This window comes from Pyxicephalus adspersus, chromosome 2, assembly GCF_032062135.1.
Source record: "Pyxicephalus adspersus chromosome 2, UCB_Pads_2.0, whole genome shotgun sequence".
Taxonomy (NCBI): Eukaryota; Metazoa; Chordata; class Amphibia; order Anura; family Pyxicephalidae; genus Pyxicephalus; species Pyxicephalus adspersus.
Window position 1 is genome coordinate 31,702,781 of NC_092859.1, and position 23,382 is coordinate 31,726,162.

At 39.7% G+C, this 23,382-nt stretch overlaps 1 protein-coding gene across 2 annotated transcripts in view; it reads right to left on the reverse strand.

Moving 5' to 3' along the window:
- PRR5 (proline rich 5) overlaps positions 1 to 23,382 on the reverse strand; it is a 68,779-nt gene that overhangs the window by 34,857 nt on the left and 10,540 nt on the right. Inside the window, exons 2-3 of one of the 2 annotated variants that reach the window (XM_072400283.1) lie at positions 6,740 to 6,831; positions 742 to 927 (exon numbers count right to left, since the gene is read on the reverse strand). In XM_072400283.1, coding sequence (XP_072256384.1) covers positions 742 to 893 — 152 coding nt within the window. In that variant the 5' untranslated portion in view covers positions 894 to 927; positions 6,740 to 6,831. The remainder of the gene's footprint in view (positions 1 to 741; positions 928 to 6,739; positions 6,832 to 23,382) is intronic. The other variant, XM_072400284.1, reaches the window with a different exon arrangement.

Below are 23,382 nucleotides of genomic sequence, written 5' to 3' on the forward strand. Positions count from 1 at the left end.
ATTGATCTATTTGACCAAAAGAAAATTGTGGGGCCCCCAGGAGCATATTGCTATAAAATGCAAGTATGCATGACCAATTTTTACATTATAACAGCCAAAACTAACAAAGAGATCTCCTCCAGAACTGCAATCTATGTACTACCATTGTACACTAATACGTGTGTTCATCAAGTCTTCTTTTGGGTTTGAAGTCTTTGGCCACCCTGATTTGCAAGGCCGGGATGATGTATCTCCATACACATATACATTTACAGAAAACTGTATAGACAGACAAGAAGAAGCATCTACGACACAAAAAGCTTGCATGTCAGTATTTTAAATGAACCAAGTTTGGTTCCACTTTAAGCCGGTATGCCGGATCAAGCTGACTGCCAGTGTTTATTTAGCACTTTGTAAAGTTTAGTCTGAAAACACATGTATTGTGCTGCACCTTAAAATGTCTATGGATGAAATATATAATATACAAAATCACTTTAAATTTGGGCACAAACATTCATATTTTTTCCAGATCCATTATGACAAATTTGTGAACAACTATATAGCGTGAATGTTTACCTAGCAAACCCATTTATTATTTTATTGATCTGTCAAATCAAAACAAAATGTGACAGTGTGTACCCAGCTTAAATGATTTTACACCAAGGTGGTAAATGGGGCGTCCTGACCATACCTGTTCTGGAATGACATCTTATTGCTCAGACAGTTTACAACACTGTATATAGAGTATATAGAAGGATTTACCTGTTCCAGGTGGCGTTGGATCCGGCTCTCTTCTGCTGCGTCCCTCTCTCATCCAAAGCTGCCTGTTCTTTCTTGCCCAAGTCACTGAGGCTGGGCGAACTCATGAATTTCGACCTGCGAAGAGTCCTCATGGTCAGCGCCAGTCTGAGCATTTGCTAATGACAGATAATCCTGCAAGCTCCCAGGCTTTGCATTGAAGAAAAAAAAAAAAAGAGGCAAGGCAAGTTTTCTTAACAGAGCTCAAGTGAGGCAGGGGCAGACCTTTAATCAGAGGAAAAGTACAACCCATTCGTCATAAAACTCCAGCATAACTCCAGTCCTAGGGACAAAGCTACATATTTTTTCCCTCGTTGTTCTAGCCAATGTGCCTCCATCCAAGTGGTATTTTTTTTGTTTTATACTTTTGTAGTTCTAGAACCCAGCTGATGCCTTGCAGTTGTCAAGAATGCAATTCTTCTCATGTTTCCTCTGTCAGTTGTAAAACTCTCCAGTCAGTATGTGTCTGCCTGACTCTCTGCAAAGTTTTTTTTTTTTTTTAAAGCAGCATTGCTGAATAAGAGATGGCGGAAGCTTGAATTAAAACAGAAACAGACAGAAAGAGAGAAGAAAAATGAGTTGCACAAGGGATGGGCCCAGATGTCGCAACACTTACAAAGTGTACAAACCACGGCTTCTTCCTAGGGTATGGAAAGTGGACTCTGGAGACATCAGATAAGCGTGAAAATAAGAGAAAGAAAAGAGAAGAAACACAACATCAGGACAAAAGACAAGGGGAAGATGAGGGAAACACACATTTCAACTGGCTGCCATGTGTAAAGTCACCCTGTGTTCAATGTGGCTTATCTCACCCAGGGCATTTGCATCTGAATGGAGAAAGAGGGGAGCAATGTGGGAACCGGACTGCAATGCCAATTCACTAAACCATACTATAAGATAAAGCACACAAGCTTTTCTTTATTGATTCGCTTTCTATTGCATGTCAAAACTGATGTGTACTTACTTAAAGTGTATATAAAACCAAAACTTGTTTCTAGTTTTGAAAATCTATAAGGTATTTTTTGATGTCTGAAGCCTTTCAGGGAAATTTCCCTTAATTTGCTGTCCTAAAGATACAACCGGAAATGATAAGTAATCTCTCCACCGGGACAAAATCTCGGTTGACAAATAGGGGGGGGGGGGGGGGTTGTTCCTACTTTGTACAAAACTAAACAAATACTTTTTGTCTTACACTTTAAAGTGAGTCTCAAGTGTAAATTGATCTTTGATTACTTTCTTATACTGCATGTGCCCTTGTCTCACTTCCTATTCCCAATGAAGTCAATTCAACTGCCAATGGTGGGGTTTCGTCCTCAACTTCGGCCCAGTGTCAATGTCTATAATGGGAAGTGATGGTGACACAGCTTTTAAAAATCTGACAGGTGCCATCTTACGCCCACACTATCAAAAAACTAAAAAAAGCAAAAATTTGCTTGGGCTTCCACTTTAAATTTAAACTGACGGTTTGGTCATGTAACTGGCAATAGGAGCCCGGAACATGGGTAAATAATGCCAATCTTGGATGGTCCAACCTTGCTTATAACTAAATCCACCATAAACAAATGCTTGGCTGACCATTGATATTTATGATATGAAGAGAGCTGGAGGTGGTAGTAGAGCAGCGATGGAGGATGTTACACTCATGTTCTGTCATACCCGTCCCATCAATTGTTCCCGCTAAGTGTTTGGGTTGTGGTTTGTCCATATTGTTTTGTTGTTAATTTTTTGGTGGCCTTCATGAACCATTTTTGGCTATTCCACAGACAGGTAGGACTGCATTCCCAGGGCAATAATACAGACAATACCACTGATTTCTGACCACCTGGATATATACCTAAACACACAGTAAGAATTGAAAAAATGTTCAATTATAATACCAAAAATGAAAACAGGCTCCCTTCACCAGCTTTTCTTAACCTGGTTAACGCTGAGCAACCTCTAAAATATTAGAGAATCCAATTATTGGGGACCCAATTTATTGAAAACCTAAATTGGTGGCAAGTGGATAGAATGCCCCCCTACAGTGGTGACTACAATACTCACTTTAGAGACAATTAAAAAATTCCTTGGAGTCATTCGGCTTGCTCTACTAAGTGATGTTGGTCCCAGAACTATGCAGGCATCAACAAACTTAGAGATCAATCTGCAACAGTTTTGGGAACCCCTAGCAACCACTGGAGAAACCCTGGGACTCCACAGGACCCTAGTTGAGAATGGCTGCCTTATACAAGCTGAATCTGATTACTAGGGATGAGCGAGCAAGTTTTTAAAACTTGATCTCGCGGAGAATTCAGCCATTCACGCTTACCGAAATTGCGTTAATAAGCCAGAACGGCTGGTGTAATATCGCTAAACGAGATCGAATTTTAAAACAAGAAAAAAAAATTTCAAAAAAAAAAGTATTGCGGGCTGTGTTGATCATTGAATGCAGCGGCTGCATTCATTGATCAGCTCAGTGTTTGATCCCCGACACTAGAGGTTAAAAAGGGACAAGTCTCCCCATTCAAAACCTCTAGTGCTCTCATTTTGGCAGAGGAAAGCTTTCCTAATTAACCTCTAGTGCCCGTGGATCGCAAACAGGAGGATTCCCAGGGCTGCGTGAACAAATGTAGCCCTGAGAATCCACTGCGATCCCGGTGCACTAGAGGTTAATTATTCTCTAGTGCCCGGGGATCACAATGGAACTGCAGATGAACTCTCAATGGAGTTTCTCTATTGAGAGTTCATCTGCAGTTCAGTAGCCACGGTCACCAGGTTGATAAGTAGAGCCCAGTAACTGTGGGAACTGTGTAGTCACAGCTGATTGGTAGCATGCGAGTGCCTCCAATCAGCTGTGACTGCAGGTAAACACTCAATGGAGTTTATCCATTCCGAGTTCATCTGCAGTTTCACTACGATCCCCGGGAACTAGAGGTTAATAAACCTCTAATGCCGGGGATCGCAAACAGGAGGATTCCCTGGGCTGCAAGAATGAATGCAGCCCTGAGAATCTACTGCAATCCCAAGGCACTAGAGGTTAATTAACCTCTAGTTCCCAGGGATCACAGTGGAACTGCAGATGAACTCTTAATGGAGTTTCTCAAACAAACTCACCAAACTGTAACTGGTATTTCACAATTTATAAGTCAGACGCTAAACCGTCATCTGCATCTATAAACCCTCTTCCTGTTTGCTGATATATAAAGAGCAGTGATGCATGACTGTCACAGGATAGGAAGCGGTGTCTTTGACAAGTGGGTTGTGATCTAGCTTTATGCTGCAATTAAAGGTGACATGGTAGAACCAGGTAGAACCCTTGTTTATAATCTCAGTAAGTTGTATTTGGGAGTGGTTTCTTTAATAAATGGATCAAGGAACAAAAATAAGAAAAATGGACAGTTTTGTAGGACAAAGTATGCAGGCGGAAGACACATCCCTGCCAATTATATAGACACTGAAGAATTACTATGATGGATTAAACCAAAAATGCTTCATGCTAGCTTTCCATAATAGCAAATCTAATACCGTAATTTAGAGGTTATAAAAAGGCTAGTTTAGTAGTAAGGAGGGACTGTTGCTTTAAAGGAGGGACCGTTGGGGGTTTTGGCTTTAGGAATGGCCTTAGATGGGGTAAATGTCTCTTCAGATGTAAAGAAGCATATGCCCACCTTTGATGGCATCACAACCCTAAACTGTTTCCATATAGTCCACCCGGCAGATTAAAGGAGTTTGCTCACAGACCACAGGCAGCTTCCCTATTCTAAAAGAAAACAGATCAACTAGATCACGTCAATGAAAACATTTGCTTCTAATATTGAAAGTGATATTTTTGCCTTAAAGGTATCCCTATAAAAGTAGCCAATCTCTGCCCATTCCAAGGGTGGGATCAATGTTTATTCTAATTCCATAGTTCTCTTCTTATTACCAGTTTACTCTCAGTTTAGGCCAGTAGTGTGATGACAAGGTATTGGTAGAGAATTAGTAATGTTATTGTGCTGTTATCTGTATTTATACTCCGGGAAGCAGTTTGCACAGGAAGATGAGTCATTATATTCAGGAATTCCTGAGGTGGGCATGTATACCTTTCTGCAGGTACAGTAATACGTGCATACACACACACACAGCTCATAGCTTGATAAGCAGCATAACTTTCATAAAGGGAACACTCTGCATCACATTGCAGCCTGTATGTAATATATTCTATGTATTTTCTGTTCTTCCAGACAGTATTAGAATTATCCTGGGTGGAGGAGTTAAACCTGTGTACACGGATCTATAGATCAAGGCATCCAAAGGGACAGTCCTTGTCTTGTCTACACTGGTCCTCCCATCCCTGCTTCTGCCACAAGTTACAAATCTGTATAATTTAATATATTATAAATTAGCTTTAAATCAGCGTAAATATAATCTTGACACTTTTCATAACATTTTACACATTTGTATGCTGATGTTTTATGTCAAATAAACATTTAACATAGGGTGAAGCTATGACATTCACTTTGCAATGACTTATAGGCTTTCCTAATGTTTATGTTTTATTATATTTATATTATTCTATTGCTTTTACACTTCATTACATATTCATTTGTTTTCATGATGATGCCTCAAATTTCCACTGCTTAGGATAACACTGCTTAGGATTCAGTGCAACAGAGGCACTGAATTGTAAACTCACATCTCAGGAGTTTATTGGATTCTGGATATTAATCAAGTATTATTCTGTACATGCAGCATTTTAAGGAAGCATTTGAAAATGTTTAAATATTTCAGAGGTGTAACAAATGTGATTTTTTTACATAGACATACTAGATTTAATTTGCAAAGTTCTCTAAATGGTGAACTGAAAAAGTGTAATCCTTAGGAGAGTGTTTTGTTATTGTTAGTCGATAAGACTCATTGATAGAGACGGGGAGGGGAGCAAAATACAATCCATGTGGAGTTATAATAAGCAGGAAGTAGAGCCAGTGTGGGCAATGCAAAGAAGAGACTACCCTTCATATATAAATTTATTACCTTTACATAGTAACAAGTTTTTAAAGAAATATTAGAACACATTTATAAAAATGTTACAAACTGACTGAAGATAAAGATGTTACATAAAGATAAAGATGTTACAAACTGACTGAAGTGCAAACGAGTACATAGACACAAATACATAAGCAGGGGTTAACCATAGTGAAAACCACATATCAGAATGATTAGTACATTATATACAAACTTCTGCCTTCAGAAGCCAAGCCTGGCCTCTTCTTCCCCAGGATCTTTATAGGTCATTTTATATGATGGAAAACCTTTATAGGGTGGGTTATTATTAATATTATTATTATTAATAATATCATTAATAAAAAAATTAGATAGTGCTAACATATTATGCAGCGCTGTACATTAAATAGAGTCCAATCTGATTACATGCACATTATGGGATTGATTTACTAAAAAAAAGGGATTTGTGGTGACAATTCACTTTGCTAAGAATATCCAGAAATCTAAAAAGTAGGATTTTTTGACTGGATGGTTGAAGTTAGCAAAGCTTCACCTTATTCACATGGCTAAGTAAAATTTCCCTTGAGTTAATTTACTTTGCTATTTGTGCAGCTTTTATTCCTTTAGTAAATCAACCCCTATACCTGTATCATTTTAATGTGAACTTGTTTACTCGAAAAAATTGGAAACTAAATGAATTTCATAAAATACTACTGCCTATAGTAATGATCAAATATTTTCTAGCCCTAGGAAGTGCCCCAAACAAGCCTCAAATTTAGCTTGGACTAGGAGTCCAGCTATGCCTCAAGCAAATGCCAATGCCTCTTTATTGCCTTCCTATTAAAGGGCTATATATTGCAACAGTCACCAAGTGCCATATTGATTTGGCTCTCATTTTTCATTTTTCTCAGTAATGTATCTATCATTTGTCTATATTTGGTTCAATGTCTGTGGTAACATTTCAGAGCAAAAAAGGAAGGCTATAGAAACATGAACCCACCTTTTGAGCCAAGTCAGGAGTTTCTTGAAGTCAGTTATCAACCTAGCTCGGCGTATTACAGGAGATGACAGACATGTTGGGTCTGGTTAAACCTGCAAAATACAAAATGTATAAATAAGGGTTTTGTCACAAGGGTTTTTGTGAGAATACACATGTTGTACACATGCTGGTTTGATTTTGAATGCATGTAGAGAGCTCGAAATATGACAGAGACAATAGAAATATGATAAACTTGAACTTAATAAACTTAATAAAAAACACAAAACATTTAAGAATTGATTGGTTATAGGTGCTACAATATTTACTCAGCACTAAAAGACATATTTAATAATTAGCTCCTTGGAAGCTCATATTTAGGTTTTGGATGAATCAGAGCGTTGGAGAAAAACACATGCTTCCTTGTCATGTTTTGAAGCCCCATAACTGGGATCCACTAAAGCATATATAGTGTTGACCCCCAATATTGGGCCTGATATATTAAAGTTCACTGGAGAAGATAGACTATCATAAGAGAACCTGGGTTTTTCTGGGATAGTAAATCAAGCCCACTGAGTTCCATACCATTGGAACCATTTTGGACATTGGCATGGCTTTATGAGAAAACCCTGGATTGCCCTTCCGTTCTGTCTCCAACAAACAGACATAGAATTGAGTGCTAAACTTTGTACAAAATTGTACACAATTTTCAAAAACAAATACTGAAATATAATTTCTCTAAAGTAAGTTTAAATCCCCTTTTATACAACTTTTTAATCTCCTTCTATAGTGACCTTGTTTTCAAGTGGACAGCAATAACATTTTTAAATTTCTATCACTTTCTGTTTGACAATTGCCACCAGAAATATAAAGGTCAATTAGTTCAGTGGAGACACATACAGCAATAAAAACTTCATCCTAAACAGAAAATGTTTAATAGAATTAGTAAACTGTCCCAAAATCATTCTAAGATTCCTTTAAGAAGCAGGAACTATATTATTTAAAGCTGGCTGCTTAGTGGAGATCTGGAAAAAATGTTAATACCAGGCCAGATTATTAAGTCACAGAAAAAGCATTAATCATGTATAAAAGAAATTGCCTTCCGGGATTTAAGAATCAAGAGACTATCGCATATTTATAGGTACTTTATAAGTACAGAATATTTTGTCTTATTAGGCCTAGTCCATAACATAGTGCTCCTGATCTGCCAAACCTGGCCCTTCTGGCCAATAAAGAGATACCCAAGAAGCAAGATGGTTTTACAACTTTTATTTTTCTAGAGAAAATAAACTGTTTTTTCTTTTACAAGCACATTTTGAGTGTGTAGTCTGTAGTTCACCTTTAATAAAACCCAGAAAACACCTAGGCTGTTTTGAAGGCTTTAATGCTGTCTCAGTCATTGCCTTATTATGAATAAAGTGTGGCAGAATCAGAACCCTGACACATTTGCAATACTTGGATAAAAAAGTAAATGAGAGCAGCAGTCAACTGATGTACGTCCAGAGTTAGATATATTTTATTATTTGTGTATTCAATAAAAACGGTCAATGCCTTTCAGAAGTTCAGAATTCCTCCATCAGTAAAGGAGTCTAGGTCAGGGGTCAGCAACCTTTACTATCAAAAGAGCCATTTTGCCTCCTCTTCCACTAAAGAAAAATAGTCTGGAGCCGCAAAACATAACACAGTTTATAAACTTTTAAAAGTTTTATTATTTTTTTAATTTTATCTGTTACAACAAGTGTGCATGTGTAGGCCTACTTTGAAATAAATTAAACACTGAACTATGCCCCTAGAAGCCTCCAGCTTCTAACGTATCATCCTGTTACATTAGAAGCTGGAGGCTTCTAACGTAACAGGGTAGACTTTTTTGATGGGCAGAGTTCTTTATGTTCTGATGATAGCCTAACAATTAAATTTTAGGGGGTGTTAGTCACAGATGTCCGCCACTTGCACCTACATTTTTGGTTTTGTACATCTCCCCATTCCAGAGGAATTGGGGTTCAAAGGAGGGGGATGTCATTGTACACACCCATTTGTACATGCCCCGTGGTAGATTTATTTCACTGGTAGATTTTTTTCATTAGAACACCGGATAGGGAATCCCCCTCCTCCGCAGTGTCTTGGGAGGAAGGGGATCCCCCATCAGAGATCTCCCCACGGCAGCCGAAGGGAGCCAAAACAAGGAGGCTGAAGAGCCGCATGCGGCTCCGGAGCCGCAGGTTGCAGACCCCTGCTCTAGGCTAAAATTATTAGCTTGCACAACAAGGAATTGTAATAAAATTCTAAGGTTTCTATTCTACCTCTTAGATTGGCAGCTGTCCTGTTCAGCACATTTGTCTTTTACATTTGTCGATTGAGAGTTGCCACCAGAAAAGGGGTGGGAAGGGAAATATTCCTATGAAAATACCTGGCATAAGGGATGGAATTACCAATCATTTTGGAAGGAGTTTTACTTTTTAAAATCTGGTGTTGTGTCTTAGAGACAGGACATAGTGGAAACGCTCCCTAATGTGATAAAGAATAAATTATTAGAGATTCTATTCATTTTATCTTCCATCCCAAACTGAAAAAAATGGGTTACAGATTCTCTTTAAATCTGCTTAGTATGTGTTACAACCTAGTTGTGCCTGTGACCTATTTGCTTGAGGAATTACAGGAACACATCTAATAAATACGTTCCACAGGGAAAGTAACTGTGTCATTATTAGCAACCAGAAATCAGTCTTGTATTAAAAACGTGACAGATGGAAACTGGTTGCTGGGGTCCAGAAAAGCTGTCAAAATAAAATGGCATTCACTTCATTCTGCCACTAAACACCAAGGTAAAAGGTTCTGTTGAACTAAATGCATAGCTCACAACTGTCCTTTCTTTGGAGGAATCGTCCTTTTGGATCCAAAACCTTCTGGCTCTCTATTCTTCCCAGCTGTCCTTGTTTGGTCTGATGAATAGACTTTATTATTATTATTATTTATATTATTAATAAACAGGATTTATATAGTGCCAACATATTACGCAGCGCTGTACAATAAATAGGGTTGCAAATGACCGACTAATACAGACAGTGACACAGAAGGAGAGGACCCTGCCCCAAAGAGCTTACAATCTAGGAGGTGTGGTAAGTATCACACAATAGATATGGAATGGTGGGAAGTAGTGAGGGTTTTAAGAGACAGAAGAATATGGGTAGGCAAGTTTGAGTGCTCTTTTAAATGAGCAGTAGGAGCAAGCCGAATAGGATGAGGAAGACCATTACAGAGAGTCGGGGCAGCTCTAGAAAAGTCTTGGAGCCATGGGTGTGATGAGGTTATGAGTGGGGAAGTCATTAGTAGGACATTGGAGGAGAGAAGAGAGCAGCTAGGGGAGTATTTTTTTTACCAGGTCAGAAAGGTAAGTGAGACAAGAACTGTGTAGGGATTTGAAAGCAAAGCACAGGAGCTTGAATTTGATTCTCAGATGAAATGGAAGCCAATGAAGAGAACTACAAAGAGATGCAGCCGAAGAGGAGCGGAGGGAAGGATGGATGAGTCTGGCTGCAGCATTCATAATAGATTGTAGAGGAGAGAGTCGGGTTAGTGGAATACCAGAGAGGAGATAAAAAAAATACTACCATACTATATATAGTATATATACTAATATACTATTGTAATTTTTTTATCCAGGCTCTAGATTTGGGGAACATTACATAAAATGCACTAAATGCACTTGAGTTGACATTTGGTACTTTTTTTTTGCAACAGGAACCAAAACACTTTTTTTCTGCCTTAATGACAACTTTAGAATGCTGTAATATGTTGTAATCATTTTCAGCATTTTATGCAGCATCCTCATTTTCCCACCAAACACCAAAAAACCGGGCCTATTGGAAACAATGGGTTTCAGCTTGGCATTGTGTTGGGCAGTCTAATGAACGAGCACTAAATGGTTCAATTTGTTATTTTGTAAAGCCAATATAAAGCAAAATAATTGGTTTCAAAAAGAACTTGTAGGTTTACCAACCAGATAATGTTCTAACAAACTTTGTGTTACATCTCTGATCTCAGAAGGTTGGTGAAAACCAACAGTTTCTTGGTAGCGTTCAACTTGCTTCGGTTTTCCATAGAGATGAATAGGGACTGCTACATCTGACTCTATTGTACCAGCTAATTCCAACGGTGTATTCATGACTTCCTTTATGCCAGATCAAGTTCCAAGAAAAAAAAAAAAAAAACATGGGAGATTATAAAACATGAACACTTTATATACACGAGGCCTACCAATGGTCCATACTATCAATCACAACCTGATTCATTGACGCTTGGACAGGAATAAAATACGCCATGATTACAAATCATTAGTTAAACAAAGGCCTCACTTTCCGTGCCGTGTTTACGATCAATAAATGTAATAATCTTATATCTTGTAGTCCTGCGGAATCCGTCATTCACATTCACGGATCATGAAGCAGAATCTTCAGCGTGGCCATGCCCGAGACAATAAACAGTTGAAAGAATACAGCGACTAACTCCCAAAGGGAGATAAAAACAACAGAGCAGTGATTAAATGTAATAAATCATGGAGAAGGGAGGAAGCATACAAGCTAATGAAAATCGAAAAGGTCCTACCACCTCACTCAGTGATTTAAAGGGTAACACCGGGCAAGCAACTAAATACACAGCTGGAACACATAGATGGGAAATGTTTTAGCTACAACAAAGATTTGGAACATGACGCACATCCAAATATGAATAGGATAAGGTGACACCATTTTTCAGAGGCTTCACTACCCTACCTTTTATTTTCAGTTGAACTTCAGCCAAATAACTATGCAGATAAAATACATATATTAGGACTGTTTACCCTGCCATAGGATTTATATTTTGTCTAGCCCTGAGAATTACACAACTTACAGCAAAGAACACTCTAACAAGGGAGGAAAACTGATTAGTTTCTGGTGTAGGTTCACTTTCTGATACCCACCCAATGACTGGATAGTACAAAGAGAAGCAGGAGACTGACAGACTCATCTCTCCGTCATTTTACTCTCTCCTCATTTTATGCCTATTTTTAAAAAGAGTTTGCATTCTTTACTTCCCCTCCTCAATGTCGTACTTATCTTGCAATCATGTCTGCTGGTTCTATGGTTTGTCTGTATCCTGTTGCTTATCTTCTATACACCATTGGCATTAGAGCAAAAGTTTCCTGTAGGGTTTAATTTGGCGGTCTTTCAAGACATAGAATGATCAGGAGACAGCCCTATTGAACCCAATGAGAAACTACTGTGCAGAGAAAGCTTCCAGATTGGCAGAGGGATCTAAAAAAAACCCCGGAGGCTTCGGGGTAAATGTGAGGTATGCATGTATCTGAGGAGGGGCAGGGGGTTATCTTAGCACTGTGGGGGCAAAAAGCATACATTGATTGTGTTTTTAAGGTTTTAGCCCTTAAAGCAACCCAGTCAAGTTTTAAACATTTAGAATTAATTTGTTTTTGCAATAAAAGAGCTTGTATGCTCATCTACCTGCTGGGCCACGTCACCCACCATCCCTTTGTTCCAGGGCCAAAGTCTCTGTAAAAAGTCTTTGGCACTTCCAGGAGTTTCAGACACCTGGGTGATTCCATCATCCAAGCCATGCACTATAAGGTTATGTACATACAAAAGATGAAACTCTGACGTGTACAGCAGACCCCTGACATCATTCATCATCAAAGTGAATTGATGAATGACTGATCAGGAATGACAGCTGTACATCCCTATGGAGAGTGCCTCTCAATCATCTTGCCCTTTTTCCCCCCATAGAATAGCTGGAATTGAGGAAAGGCAGATGACATGGGCTGCTGGAGAGGTGAAAATAAACAACTTCCTCACTCATAACCTCTTCACATGTACGGCTCCAAGATTTTTCTAGAGCTGCCTCGACTCCCTGTTAATCTCTTCCTTGTCCTATTCGGCTTGCTCCTAATTTCTCCACATTTACAAGAGCCCTCAAAGCCCATCTTTTCAAACCTGTCCTCCTCTTGTCTCCTAAACCTCCACTACTTACCCACCATTCCATATTCCCCTCCTATTTTGTACTATTTTCCTCAATTCTTAGACTGTAAGCTGGGCAGGGTCCTCTCCTCTTCCTGTGTCACTGTCTTTATCTGTCATTTGCAGCGCCTACTTAATGTACAGCGCTGTGTAATATGTTGGCGCTATATATATACTATATAATAATGCTCTCTTGTACTGCAGATATCATGTGAAAATTTTTAAAACATAACTGGGTCACCAGAGATCCTACAGCAAGATTATTTTATTAAAATAGTATGTACATTCAATGTATTTTATTCACATGATTTACTCATAAAGCCTCTCTCGTGTAGACACCCAAAAGTCCTGAGACTTCTGCTGGGTGCCATTATCATAGATGTGATGTCAGCAGCTCCAGTAAATTCACATTTTATAATTTTCCCCTTGGCCTGTTCCCTGGCAGCTACATAGAAGGTTATTTAGGTAGATGAATGGAGCACGGAGGAGCTGGGGCTACAAAACAAGGTAGGCGGTTGTGTGAGGAAATTGGCATTTTTTTCTGAAATAGTGAAGTTCCAAAGTTCAAAGGCAAACTGCAAGTGAATTAAACATTTTGTATGGAAAGACAAATGGTTACAATAGCTGACTGTCCAGTGAATTAACTTGCATTTTTTAGGCCGACCTAAACATTTTTACTTTACATAGAAGAGTAAACAACCCTTCTATTTAAGGTAAAAATGTTGATGTTTTTTAAATGGAACACCCTTTCTTTAAAAAAAAAAAAAGGTACAGCACTGCCTCTTTAAGTCTTGATCTCGGTCTTGATCTTGATCTCGGGCATACGTAGAAGGGACATTTTTCCTCCTCAGGGAAAGAAATGTTATGCATGCACAATGAGAGCGGCTCCCTTTTTTTCCCCTTCACAGCGGCTATTTCACCCGATCTCGCACTGCATGGGACGGAAGCAAAGATTCAAGATAGTGGCACCTGGCTCTTCCTTTGTGCCAGGACGAAGAGGAAATCCAAGGCAACACGGGACCAGATTGCCAGAAAGGACCAGTGCCATTGAGGGACCTACCGGATTAAAGGTAAGTGTCATTTTTCTGTTTTTAGTTTGGTTCCGCTTTAAGTTCGTATCTCTTATTTTGTTTAATTAAAAGTCCTATCACAACAGTTTCTATCTGTCTCAACCAGAGATTTCTTAGTCAAATTCTTCAAACCTGGTTCTTTGCCAGAGCTCAGCTTTGCAGCATGGCACACAACCTCAGACCAGGCTCAGCTCAGTGACAGGTTCCCTTTACCCATGTGACTAACTTCCCGTCTGTGCCTGCAGAATACTGCACCGTAAGGCCCAGATGTGCAGAGACGCTTGTCTGATCTCCACCTGAAACCTGCGATGATTCAACCATATTCCCATCTGTTCTGCCAAAGTGTTTTGATATTACACCGAAAGAATTGCCTGGAAGGATGTGACAAGTCAGCATTGTAAACAAGCGCGGCTAATAAAAGCGCCAAGAATAGAACCTGCAACTTGTCACAGGAGCAGCTGTACGGAGGACAACTGGCCAGACGTCTACAGCTCCCAGACGCAGAACGTGAAGAATTAAACTTGGGGAGGAAGTTCCAAGCCACAATTTGAATGAGAAATGGAGGCCTGTAGTGGAAACTGAGCGCATCTGCGGGCCTGCTGTGACTGAGGAATACAAAGCTGAAAATAAAACTCAGATTAATATTATCTGCTGACCTCCTAACTAATCTGGAGTTATCCAAATGACATTCATCTTGATAAAGCAATGCGTATCATAAACAAATGTTATATTGTGCTTTTACAAAACATTTGTTTCAGTTGCTGATCTGCAACCATTTCCTATGTTCACCCTGGGATGACAACCTTAGAGCGAAATTGAGCGGCAGAGTAAAAAGTTGTCACCAAATAACAGGATGTGCCAGAACCAGGACCTTTTTAGCAGGTAGTATAAAAATAGATGACTTTAGAAAATGTTAATTCCCTAGCACAGCCGCAGACCACCTCCTATTCCTCCTACTGTATGCTATGACCCTTTTCTGCAGGTATCTTATCACCGTCTGCACTGTCCCAAATCCTCTGCCCCTCTCTTCCCAGTGGACATTATTTTATGTATACTGCATTTATAGTTTCAGTAAAAACATTTTACACCAATGTTAAATTTTGTAAAATGGTAAAAAAAAAATACTTATAGATGAAAAGTATCATGCAAAACGTAGAAAGAACCCAGACAATGAAATCTACTTCCTAGGGGGAACCCAAAATGTAATTTCCCCCCTAAATGCAAAGAAATGTATTCAAATAAGGTGTCACATTTATAGATCGGCATAATAAATGCTGCCGTTATGCTCTACGGAGCTCTGTACCTGCTGTGACATTTTACTGCTGTACTCCAATATGATTTGTATTTACCAGACTTATAATGAGAGAGCCTCGGGCAGGCAGAACACGTGGGAAGGGAAATGTATTACTACAGTCATTTACCAGGGCACTGGCAGGCCGTGTGCCATACACCTCTAATGGGATAATTATCGTACCTGAAGATTGTCAGGGCACAAGCGAGACTGGAGGTGGGGCAGACGGTTAGCCGAATTGGGAAAACCCAAGAACAACCTTTAAAGTTCCATACACATTCGCAGATATAGTTGATGTAAGCAATTGTTAGTGCTTGTTACATTCTCTGTATTCTTTTGAAGTAAAACTGAGGTCCTTGTTATTTTTGCTGCCATAAGTATAAAAAGCTCTAGCTTCATAACTTACCTTCTTTTCAGCACTGTCACCTTTACCTCTTCTCCAAGTCTTGCGCAGATCTCAGGATTGGAAGAGCAGCCACCAATCTGATCCAAACCAAATGTTTGTAGGAGATTGGTGATGAAAGAAGTGTACTGCACCTATTGAGCCTGGTATGTTGGCCACTCTCTGGTATTTAGGTGCACAGGCAGGTAAATGTTAATATCCCATAATGATCAAATAATCAGATATTAGTGGCCAGCCCAATTTTTTGCCTGATCAATGGCACCCCCTCGTTGTTCTGTCCACCAAAAGTATTGGGAGCACGTCCTGGGAAAAATAGGGATCTGTGATCAATGCTTGAATGATATGAATGAATGATTGATCAAAGGTCAATCATAAATGATAGATTTTCAATAGTTTTCATGTTTATATGAAATCTAACATGAAATCTATTACAAATATGAACCAGTATAGGGCCAGTTAGATGATCTATGAAAACCTTTCGACAGTGACCTATATAGAACTTTAACTAACGTAAATTGGGTTTATCACCTGTTTAAACACAGTTGTAGTGTTACCTAGTTTGTGCGGGCAGCAATGATGGGCAGATTACTTTCCACTTATGTTATCCATTGCAATAGGAACAGGGAGGTTAGTGACAATCATCAGAGCTAAGATGTCCCATTTATTTGCAGTTTCCACAATGAGGACACAGGCAGTAATACACACATGTGAGGGGTTCAAACCCTTCACCACTCTATGCATAATAAAGAAAGTTTTGCCCAGGGTTACCCTTTAACATATGCATTGTGGTGAAGTCATGCATGTTTTTGCACAATTCTGTTGTTGGGAGAAAAAAAAGTCTCCGGGAAGTCAGTTTGTGCCTCACGTCTGACAGCCTTTTAATGTCTACGGCCAGATTTTATAATAGCGGAAAGTTCATCTTAATGTCACCATCTGTTGCTAAGGAAAGATTATCTGTAAAAACAAACAGAGATTAACAGGCGACACAGCATCCCCAAAACACTTCAAATCAGCTGAAAAATGTTGAAAGATGTACAGAGAAAACAACACAGTGACCATTGGATCGAACAAGATGGGAACATACTGAAGAACCTTGGGGTTCGATAAAGGATCAAGCAGAAACTACAAAAACTGTTGCTTACAATGTACAGTCCGATCACTGGGGGAGAGGTGACTGTGGACATGCTTCCTCCTACCTGCAACAGACTAATTAAGTTATCTCAACCCTGGCCAAGTCCCTGAGCTTAAGGAAGTCTTTTAGTGATAAAAAGTGTAGTTTGTCATAAAAAAGTCATGTTCTTGTATATTATGACATGTCAGGAATTGTTTCTTTATTATGAAAACTTTTATTGAATGGCCCATTTATAACATTGAACAGGTGGAAATGATTCTACTTATCGTTGACAAGGGTGAAATAAAACAAAATTGCTGTTTGATGAATCTCTTCCACCCTGCATTATTCACCATGTTTAGTATACAATAAAGACAGCATACTATAAACAGCTCCAAGGTGTCCGGCACAAGCTGGATGACTGGGAGGGTATAATTGATGTTTGGGGTGAATTCCTTTAAGTGACAGGGAGGCAACATGCAGGGTGAGGAATCCGAAATAAATCTGTGTGTTTTAAAGGGATCCCACGCTGAGATAAATTATGGGGAGTCATTGCTAAAAACGCAATGGTGCCTGGCTGTTGGTGAATTTAATACTTTTTTAAGTGACTGACCAAGTATTCAAGGGTCCTTCAATTGTGCCTCACAGTCTATACCAGCCTTTGTCAAACTTTTCACCCCAGGGGAAACCTTTTAAACACTTTTTAGATGCCAGGGAAACTTTTTCCAAAACCATTAGAATCCACTGGAAAAATGTCTCTCAGTGGCAGTGAAAAGAATGCCCGCTAATACAATGCTGTTCAATGGACCTCATACGGACAGCTTACTGATAGCTAAAAATATCATTGAGATCATGCATATGGCTCTGCCTAGTGGCATTGACCCCAGGACTAGGAAGGCACCACAATATAGGTTTGTCAGCCACAGCTCAAAAAATGCTGAGGAACCCCTGGAGGTACCTTAGTGTTCCACAGAACCCTGGATAGGAATGTCTGGGCTACATATGTGCTGTCACTATTGTCATGGTATGTGCAGTAATATATGGAGAATGTGCTCCGTAGAGAGGGACAAGGATCCTCATCTCATAGCCTGGCTATAAAGGTCCCAGCATTTGTGGGGGAAGAGAAATCCCAGGACAGTAATAATGGTCAAATATCAATAAGAGATTTACCAAACATGACTTTATGTAACATTTAGCCCAAAACTAATATTCATGTTTTTAGTAGGTGCTACACAGCTTGGATCTACACAGCTGCTGTGCTTTTTTTGCTGTTTTTTTCAATGTTCTGGTAAAGAGAATGTAACAGAAGGAACTGGAACAAACAGAACATCCAAACCTGCCAAGTGGACAACAGCAACGTTGGGATTTATATCAGAGAGACGTCACTTCTGGAGTATCCAACACATATTAAAAGCCAGGAGGTGACTCAGTCCACCAAGATCCAACTAATATATGAAACAAATATTAAAAGTTGAAACTAAACATGGCATTGGATGGCAAATCACAAGGCCCATACCATTCCATTGTCCTCCAAGTTGGAGATTAGGAGAGGATATCAGCTAAAAGACTGCGGTTGTAGTAAACATTATTTTTAGTGAAATACCAAATCCCAAACAAGGCAAAAATATGTCTACAATATTGCACCAATGTGATATCTGTACCCCATGACCATCGGTAATACAAAGCAAGACCTCCCACTGCAAACCACATAATGTCTGATTGTCATTGTTTGCCTGCAGCCTCAGTAGTAGAGGATCTGCCTTATTAATCAGGAGACAATTTCCTTTGCAGTGTACAGAGCTTCCTGTGATTTCATACTTGAATGAATAGGCCGTACCACTCCAATGCCTGAACACAGTACGTTCTCTCCAAGAGATGTGCTGAGCTTCTGCAGCTTCAGTTCAATGCAGTGATGTCTATATAGAATATCTACATGGACAGGCGACAATTCCTTATTTTACTTGCTGACAGCTAAATTATCAGTGTTGGGGGGGTTTGTTCTGGCTTTATTTGGATTATAAGTATTATGAAATAATTGGTTAAGTAAATCTGTGCTTTCCTTTTATCTGTCAGCTACTGAAGGGGAACAAAGAAAGATAAACTTAGTCCAAATAAAGGTACAAATAAAGGCTCATGTAAAGGCCCAAATTATTTACTATGTGATGCACATCCATCCCCTTCTATACACAGCAGCTCCCAGTGGGAGGGTTACGGAAAAGAAGTCTGTGCTGGCAATCCAGAAAAAAGGATTGGGCATGGGTATGGCCAGGTGCTGACCGAAAAAGGTGCAGGTTTGTGAATCAGCAGTGAAAACACCCCCTGCAAGCAGGTCCATTCTACACGAGAGTGGCAACTCTGCTCCTAATTTAGGAGCAGTGCAGCATTGTTGCTACATTATCACAGATAACTGCACTTAGTTATCTGGCTCAACTGGTACCTATAAATTTTCATAGGGGGATTAAGAGAAAACTGAAAGCAACAATGCCCTTATAATAAACTACTACAGTGCTTTTTATTTTTATAAAATGTTTAATATTATATTATTATATATCTAAATTTTATAATAGAAGGTCTCAACAAAGCCCAAATTCTGACCCCGAAATCTTACTGTGTTTAAAGCAGTTTCCTCTTCCTTTTCTCATAAATGTGAGGTGCATAATATAGTTTTTTTTTATTCCTTGCCAATCCTTAGATCCCCAGAATAATACAGCTCCCACCATACCTCTGGACACTGAGTGCTGCTAGTCTCATGCAACCAGCACCACAGATATGTTCCTGCACAAATTTAAAGGCACATTGCAAGTGAATAAAAAAAAAAAAAAACATATGGAAAGAAAAACACTGTAAGTAAGATTTTAGAATATTCAGAATTTGCAGCTGTCTGTTTAAAGTAGAACGAATTTTACCTCTCCTCAATCTATTGCCAACACTGCATTGCACCTGGTCTTCTGCATTCAGGCCTGTAGCTATCTTGGCCAGACCAGAACAAATCAACTCTGTTGCAAGCCCATAGAAGTTCATTTGTTGTACAATGAGCGGCACATGTACAGCTCAGTATAAGATTGTGAGCAGGCATGTTTTATTTTTATTGTAGAAGGAACATTAAATTTTAGCTTTGCTTTAACTCTCCAGACTGAAATATTGGGTAGAATCACCTGTTTACATAGCTGATTAGTTTTTTGGCTATCTTTAAACTACATACCAACATCAAATTTCTTCATTTTTGTGATTGTTTCTGGTGGTGGTAGAACAAATGAGTACTGTTCACACAGCGCGGTTCAGTTCTACGGAGAGGGGAGGGGGGAAGGACGATTAGGAGGCACCCTGCTGCATCCTCCTTTATAGGAATTGGCAATAGTCATCCCTGGTTGGTGGTTGGCCATGGCAAATCAATGTTGGAGGACCACTGTACACACAATAGATTTTTGCTCGAGAAGATCATTTTCGCTCGTCTTAGTCACAATTATCTATCACACGCACATACCTTAAGATTAATACTCATAAAATGTATTTAAAATGTCTTAAAATCAACTGAATTTTTCAGAAAATGACAGCAGCGGCATAAACATTATTTATCTATTACTAAACCCTGCAGAGATCTGGATCACATATGTAGCAAGCGGAATGGTAAGTACAGAGCACTGACGTAACAAGGGACTCCCAGAGACAATTCTGCTCACATCTCATCCATAATTCAGAACATTTTCTGCAATAAATGTAAAATTGAAAGCCTGATAGGAGAAAGTCCGGTCAGAAGGATCAAGTAAATGGACATTCCATGTTCCATATGCCGCCTAATAGGTGAAGAGCACACAGGCAGAGATCTTTCATGTGAAATGGAAATCTAAGCTCCGAAACCTATTTTCACATTTCAGCTGACGACTCCTTAATGTGACAATACCTTTATATTTCTTATATTACAAAAGAGAAACATGTTTTTATTGACAGAGGGTGAGCAAGTCGTGCAAATGCTGCTTTATTTTGTGGTTTTGTCTTCCAGGAACTTATTTTCTTTATACTTTAACCCCTTCTCACCCTCAATCCCCATATCAATGTGTCTAATATTAAACATCCACATGCAGAACTATCACTTGAAACTTGCACCAAAAGTTCTGTGACAGCACTGTGTCTGTCAGTTTCCCGTTCAGATTTAGTGATTGGGAACTGATCAGCATGGTTCTCTATCATATGATTAGTAGGACAGCCAATCATGGTAATTACATGCTTCCTTCTAATTCTAATAGATAAATAAAGTAGCACAATGAAAGCCAACTGAGCATTTATTTCATATCTGCTAAATACATTCCAGGTGCATGAAAACAAAAGGTGTGCAAAGACTTACAGTATGTTTTCTAGAAGGTGGGCCCAATGCCAGCAGGCTGCAGAGAAAGACCCTTGCTTTCTGTGTGGAAGCAGTGGTCTCCGTGCAGAGAGTTAACACGTCTCTTGCTGGGTTTAAACTTTTCAGCCAGCAGGGGGCATGAAGTTTGCAGGCTGCAAATTTTAGGTATGGCTCGGCACTGGGAATGACAGATCAACAGAGAGGCCTCTGATATCAACAGAGAGGGTCCTCCTCTGTTATGTACTGACATGGGACAAGCTTTCCTACCCAAGCTGTGGCTGCTTTGTGACCAGCACAATTCAGGAACCATTCTTCCCACTGGCCACCAGTAAATAGGGCCCTTCTCCACCAATCACCAAATAGACCAGTAGGCATTTCTCCACTTCTACCAGTGCAGTAGAGCAGTTTATTACCTACCAATGTATGAAGAAAATAACTAACCACCATTTAGGAATGGGGTCATCACTGTTAACCAATGCAAGGGGTACTTTACTGACCTTACCTCTAAATAAAAATGTCACTGACCACCACTGTAAACAGGAATTTCACTGACCATCAAGCTAAGGATGACATCATTAGCCACTAAGGAAAGGAGGACATCACTGACCACCAAGGTAATAAGGACATGGCTGAGGACCAAAGTAAGGAGTAAATTAGTAGCCACCAAGGTGAGAGGTACAATACTAACCACCAAAGTAAGGGGGACATCACTGACCACCAAAATAAGGAGTACATCACTGACTACCAAGGTAAGAAGGACATGTCTGACAATTAAATATATCAGTGGCCACCAAGGTAAAGGGGACATCACTGTCCACCAAGGTAAGGAGGACATCGGTGATCACCACCTCCTCATCTTGTGCCCACCTCCTTATCTTGTGGTCACCACTGAGGGGTTCAACACATTGCTGGCCACCAAGGTAAGGAGGACATCGCTGACCACCAAGGTAAGGAGTATATCACTTAACACCAAGGTCAGGAGGACATCACTAACCACCAAAATAAGGGGGACATCACTAACCGCCAAGGTAAGGAGGACATCACTAACCACAAGGTAAAGAGGACATCACTAACCACAAGGTAAGGAGGACATCGCTGACCACGAAGGTAAGGAGGACATAGCTGCCCATCAAGGTAGGGAGGACATTACTAACCTAAAGGTAAGGAGGACATCGCTGACCGCCAAGGTAAGGAGTATATCACTAACCACCAAGGTAAGGAGGACATCAATGACCACTAAAATAAGGAGTACATCACAGACTACCAACGTAAGGGGGGCATCACTAACCACCAAAGTAAGGGGGACATCACTAACCACCAAGGTAAGGGGGACATCACTGACTACATAAGTGAAAATGGGCACTAAACTGACCAGCAGTATAAGGGAAAACTACAATTTTCTTTTCTGACCATCATTGTAGTTTGTTAAATTTGAATCAAATGAAAATAATGTTGTTGAGCTAAAACAGGCAGGCCACTGTGATGAAACACAGAATGAAAAAAATGTATTGTATGAAAGAAACGTGACAATCGTTCTTACACAAACTTATTATCACCCAGTTTAGATTTAGATCTACATTAGGGTTCAATATTAAACCCCAGCACGACATTTTCTTGCTTCATCCCATCTCAGGACTTCCAACATATTTGCTCCTTGATTGCATAAATCCCATTGACGCTGAATATTTTCCCTGTAATTGGATCAGGCAGGCTGGTAAAACATTCCAGTCGATACCTGTAATAATACAAATGGTGCACGGCCCATAAACATTACATAAATAATGGCTTGCAAGGTGACGCTCTAGTTCAATGTGACATTGAGGTGGATGTGTTCTCCTTGGCCCGATCCTTCACAGCAAAGCTTGTGCTCAGCACGTGGGCGGCCGGCAGGTCTCACGCATTTTGCTGAACATTAAACTGGTGAATTGAAAACCCACTGAACCTTCACACCGTGGTTTTGAAAAGTTTCCACTTGAAAACAGACAGTGGTTTCTCGGAGGTCTGGCTTGACGTATTCACTGAAATAGTTCACAGCAGGAAAAAACACCCAACACAGCACAGATCACAATCTACGTTTCTGAAGTCCACGTTTTATAAACTCTCTACAGAACAGAACAGCGTTGCCTGTACATTTGTTGTTCCTGGATTTCCCCCCTTTTGTTTTGGGCAACAAAAATCTGACATCTATACTTCGCTTTATTTCCTGCCTCGCAGTAAGCAGCAGAGATTCCATGCGGGCCCTTTATGTTGGCCGTTGGATTTGCCATTTGATAAACTGGATAGGCAGCTCAATGGCCAACTGAAGGAGCTCACACAATAGGCTGACAACACTGCGACTGATTGTAAAGCATTGACATTGCACTTAATTGACAGCAGGGTCAATTTATAAAGCATTGAATATGACATTCTCCAGAACATTCCCTGGTGGAGAATCAATTACTACCA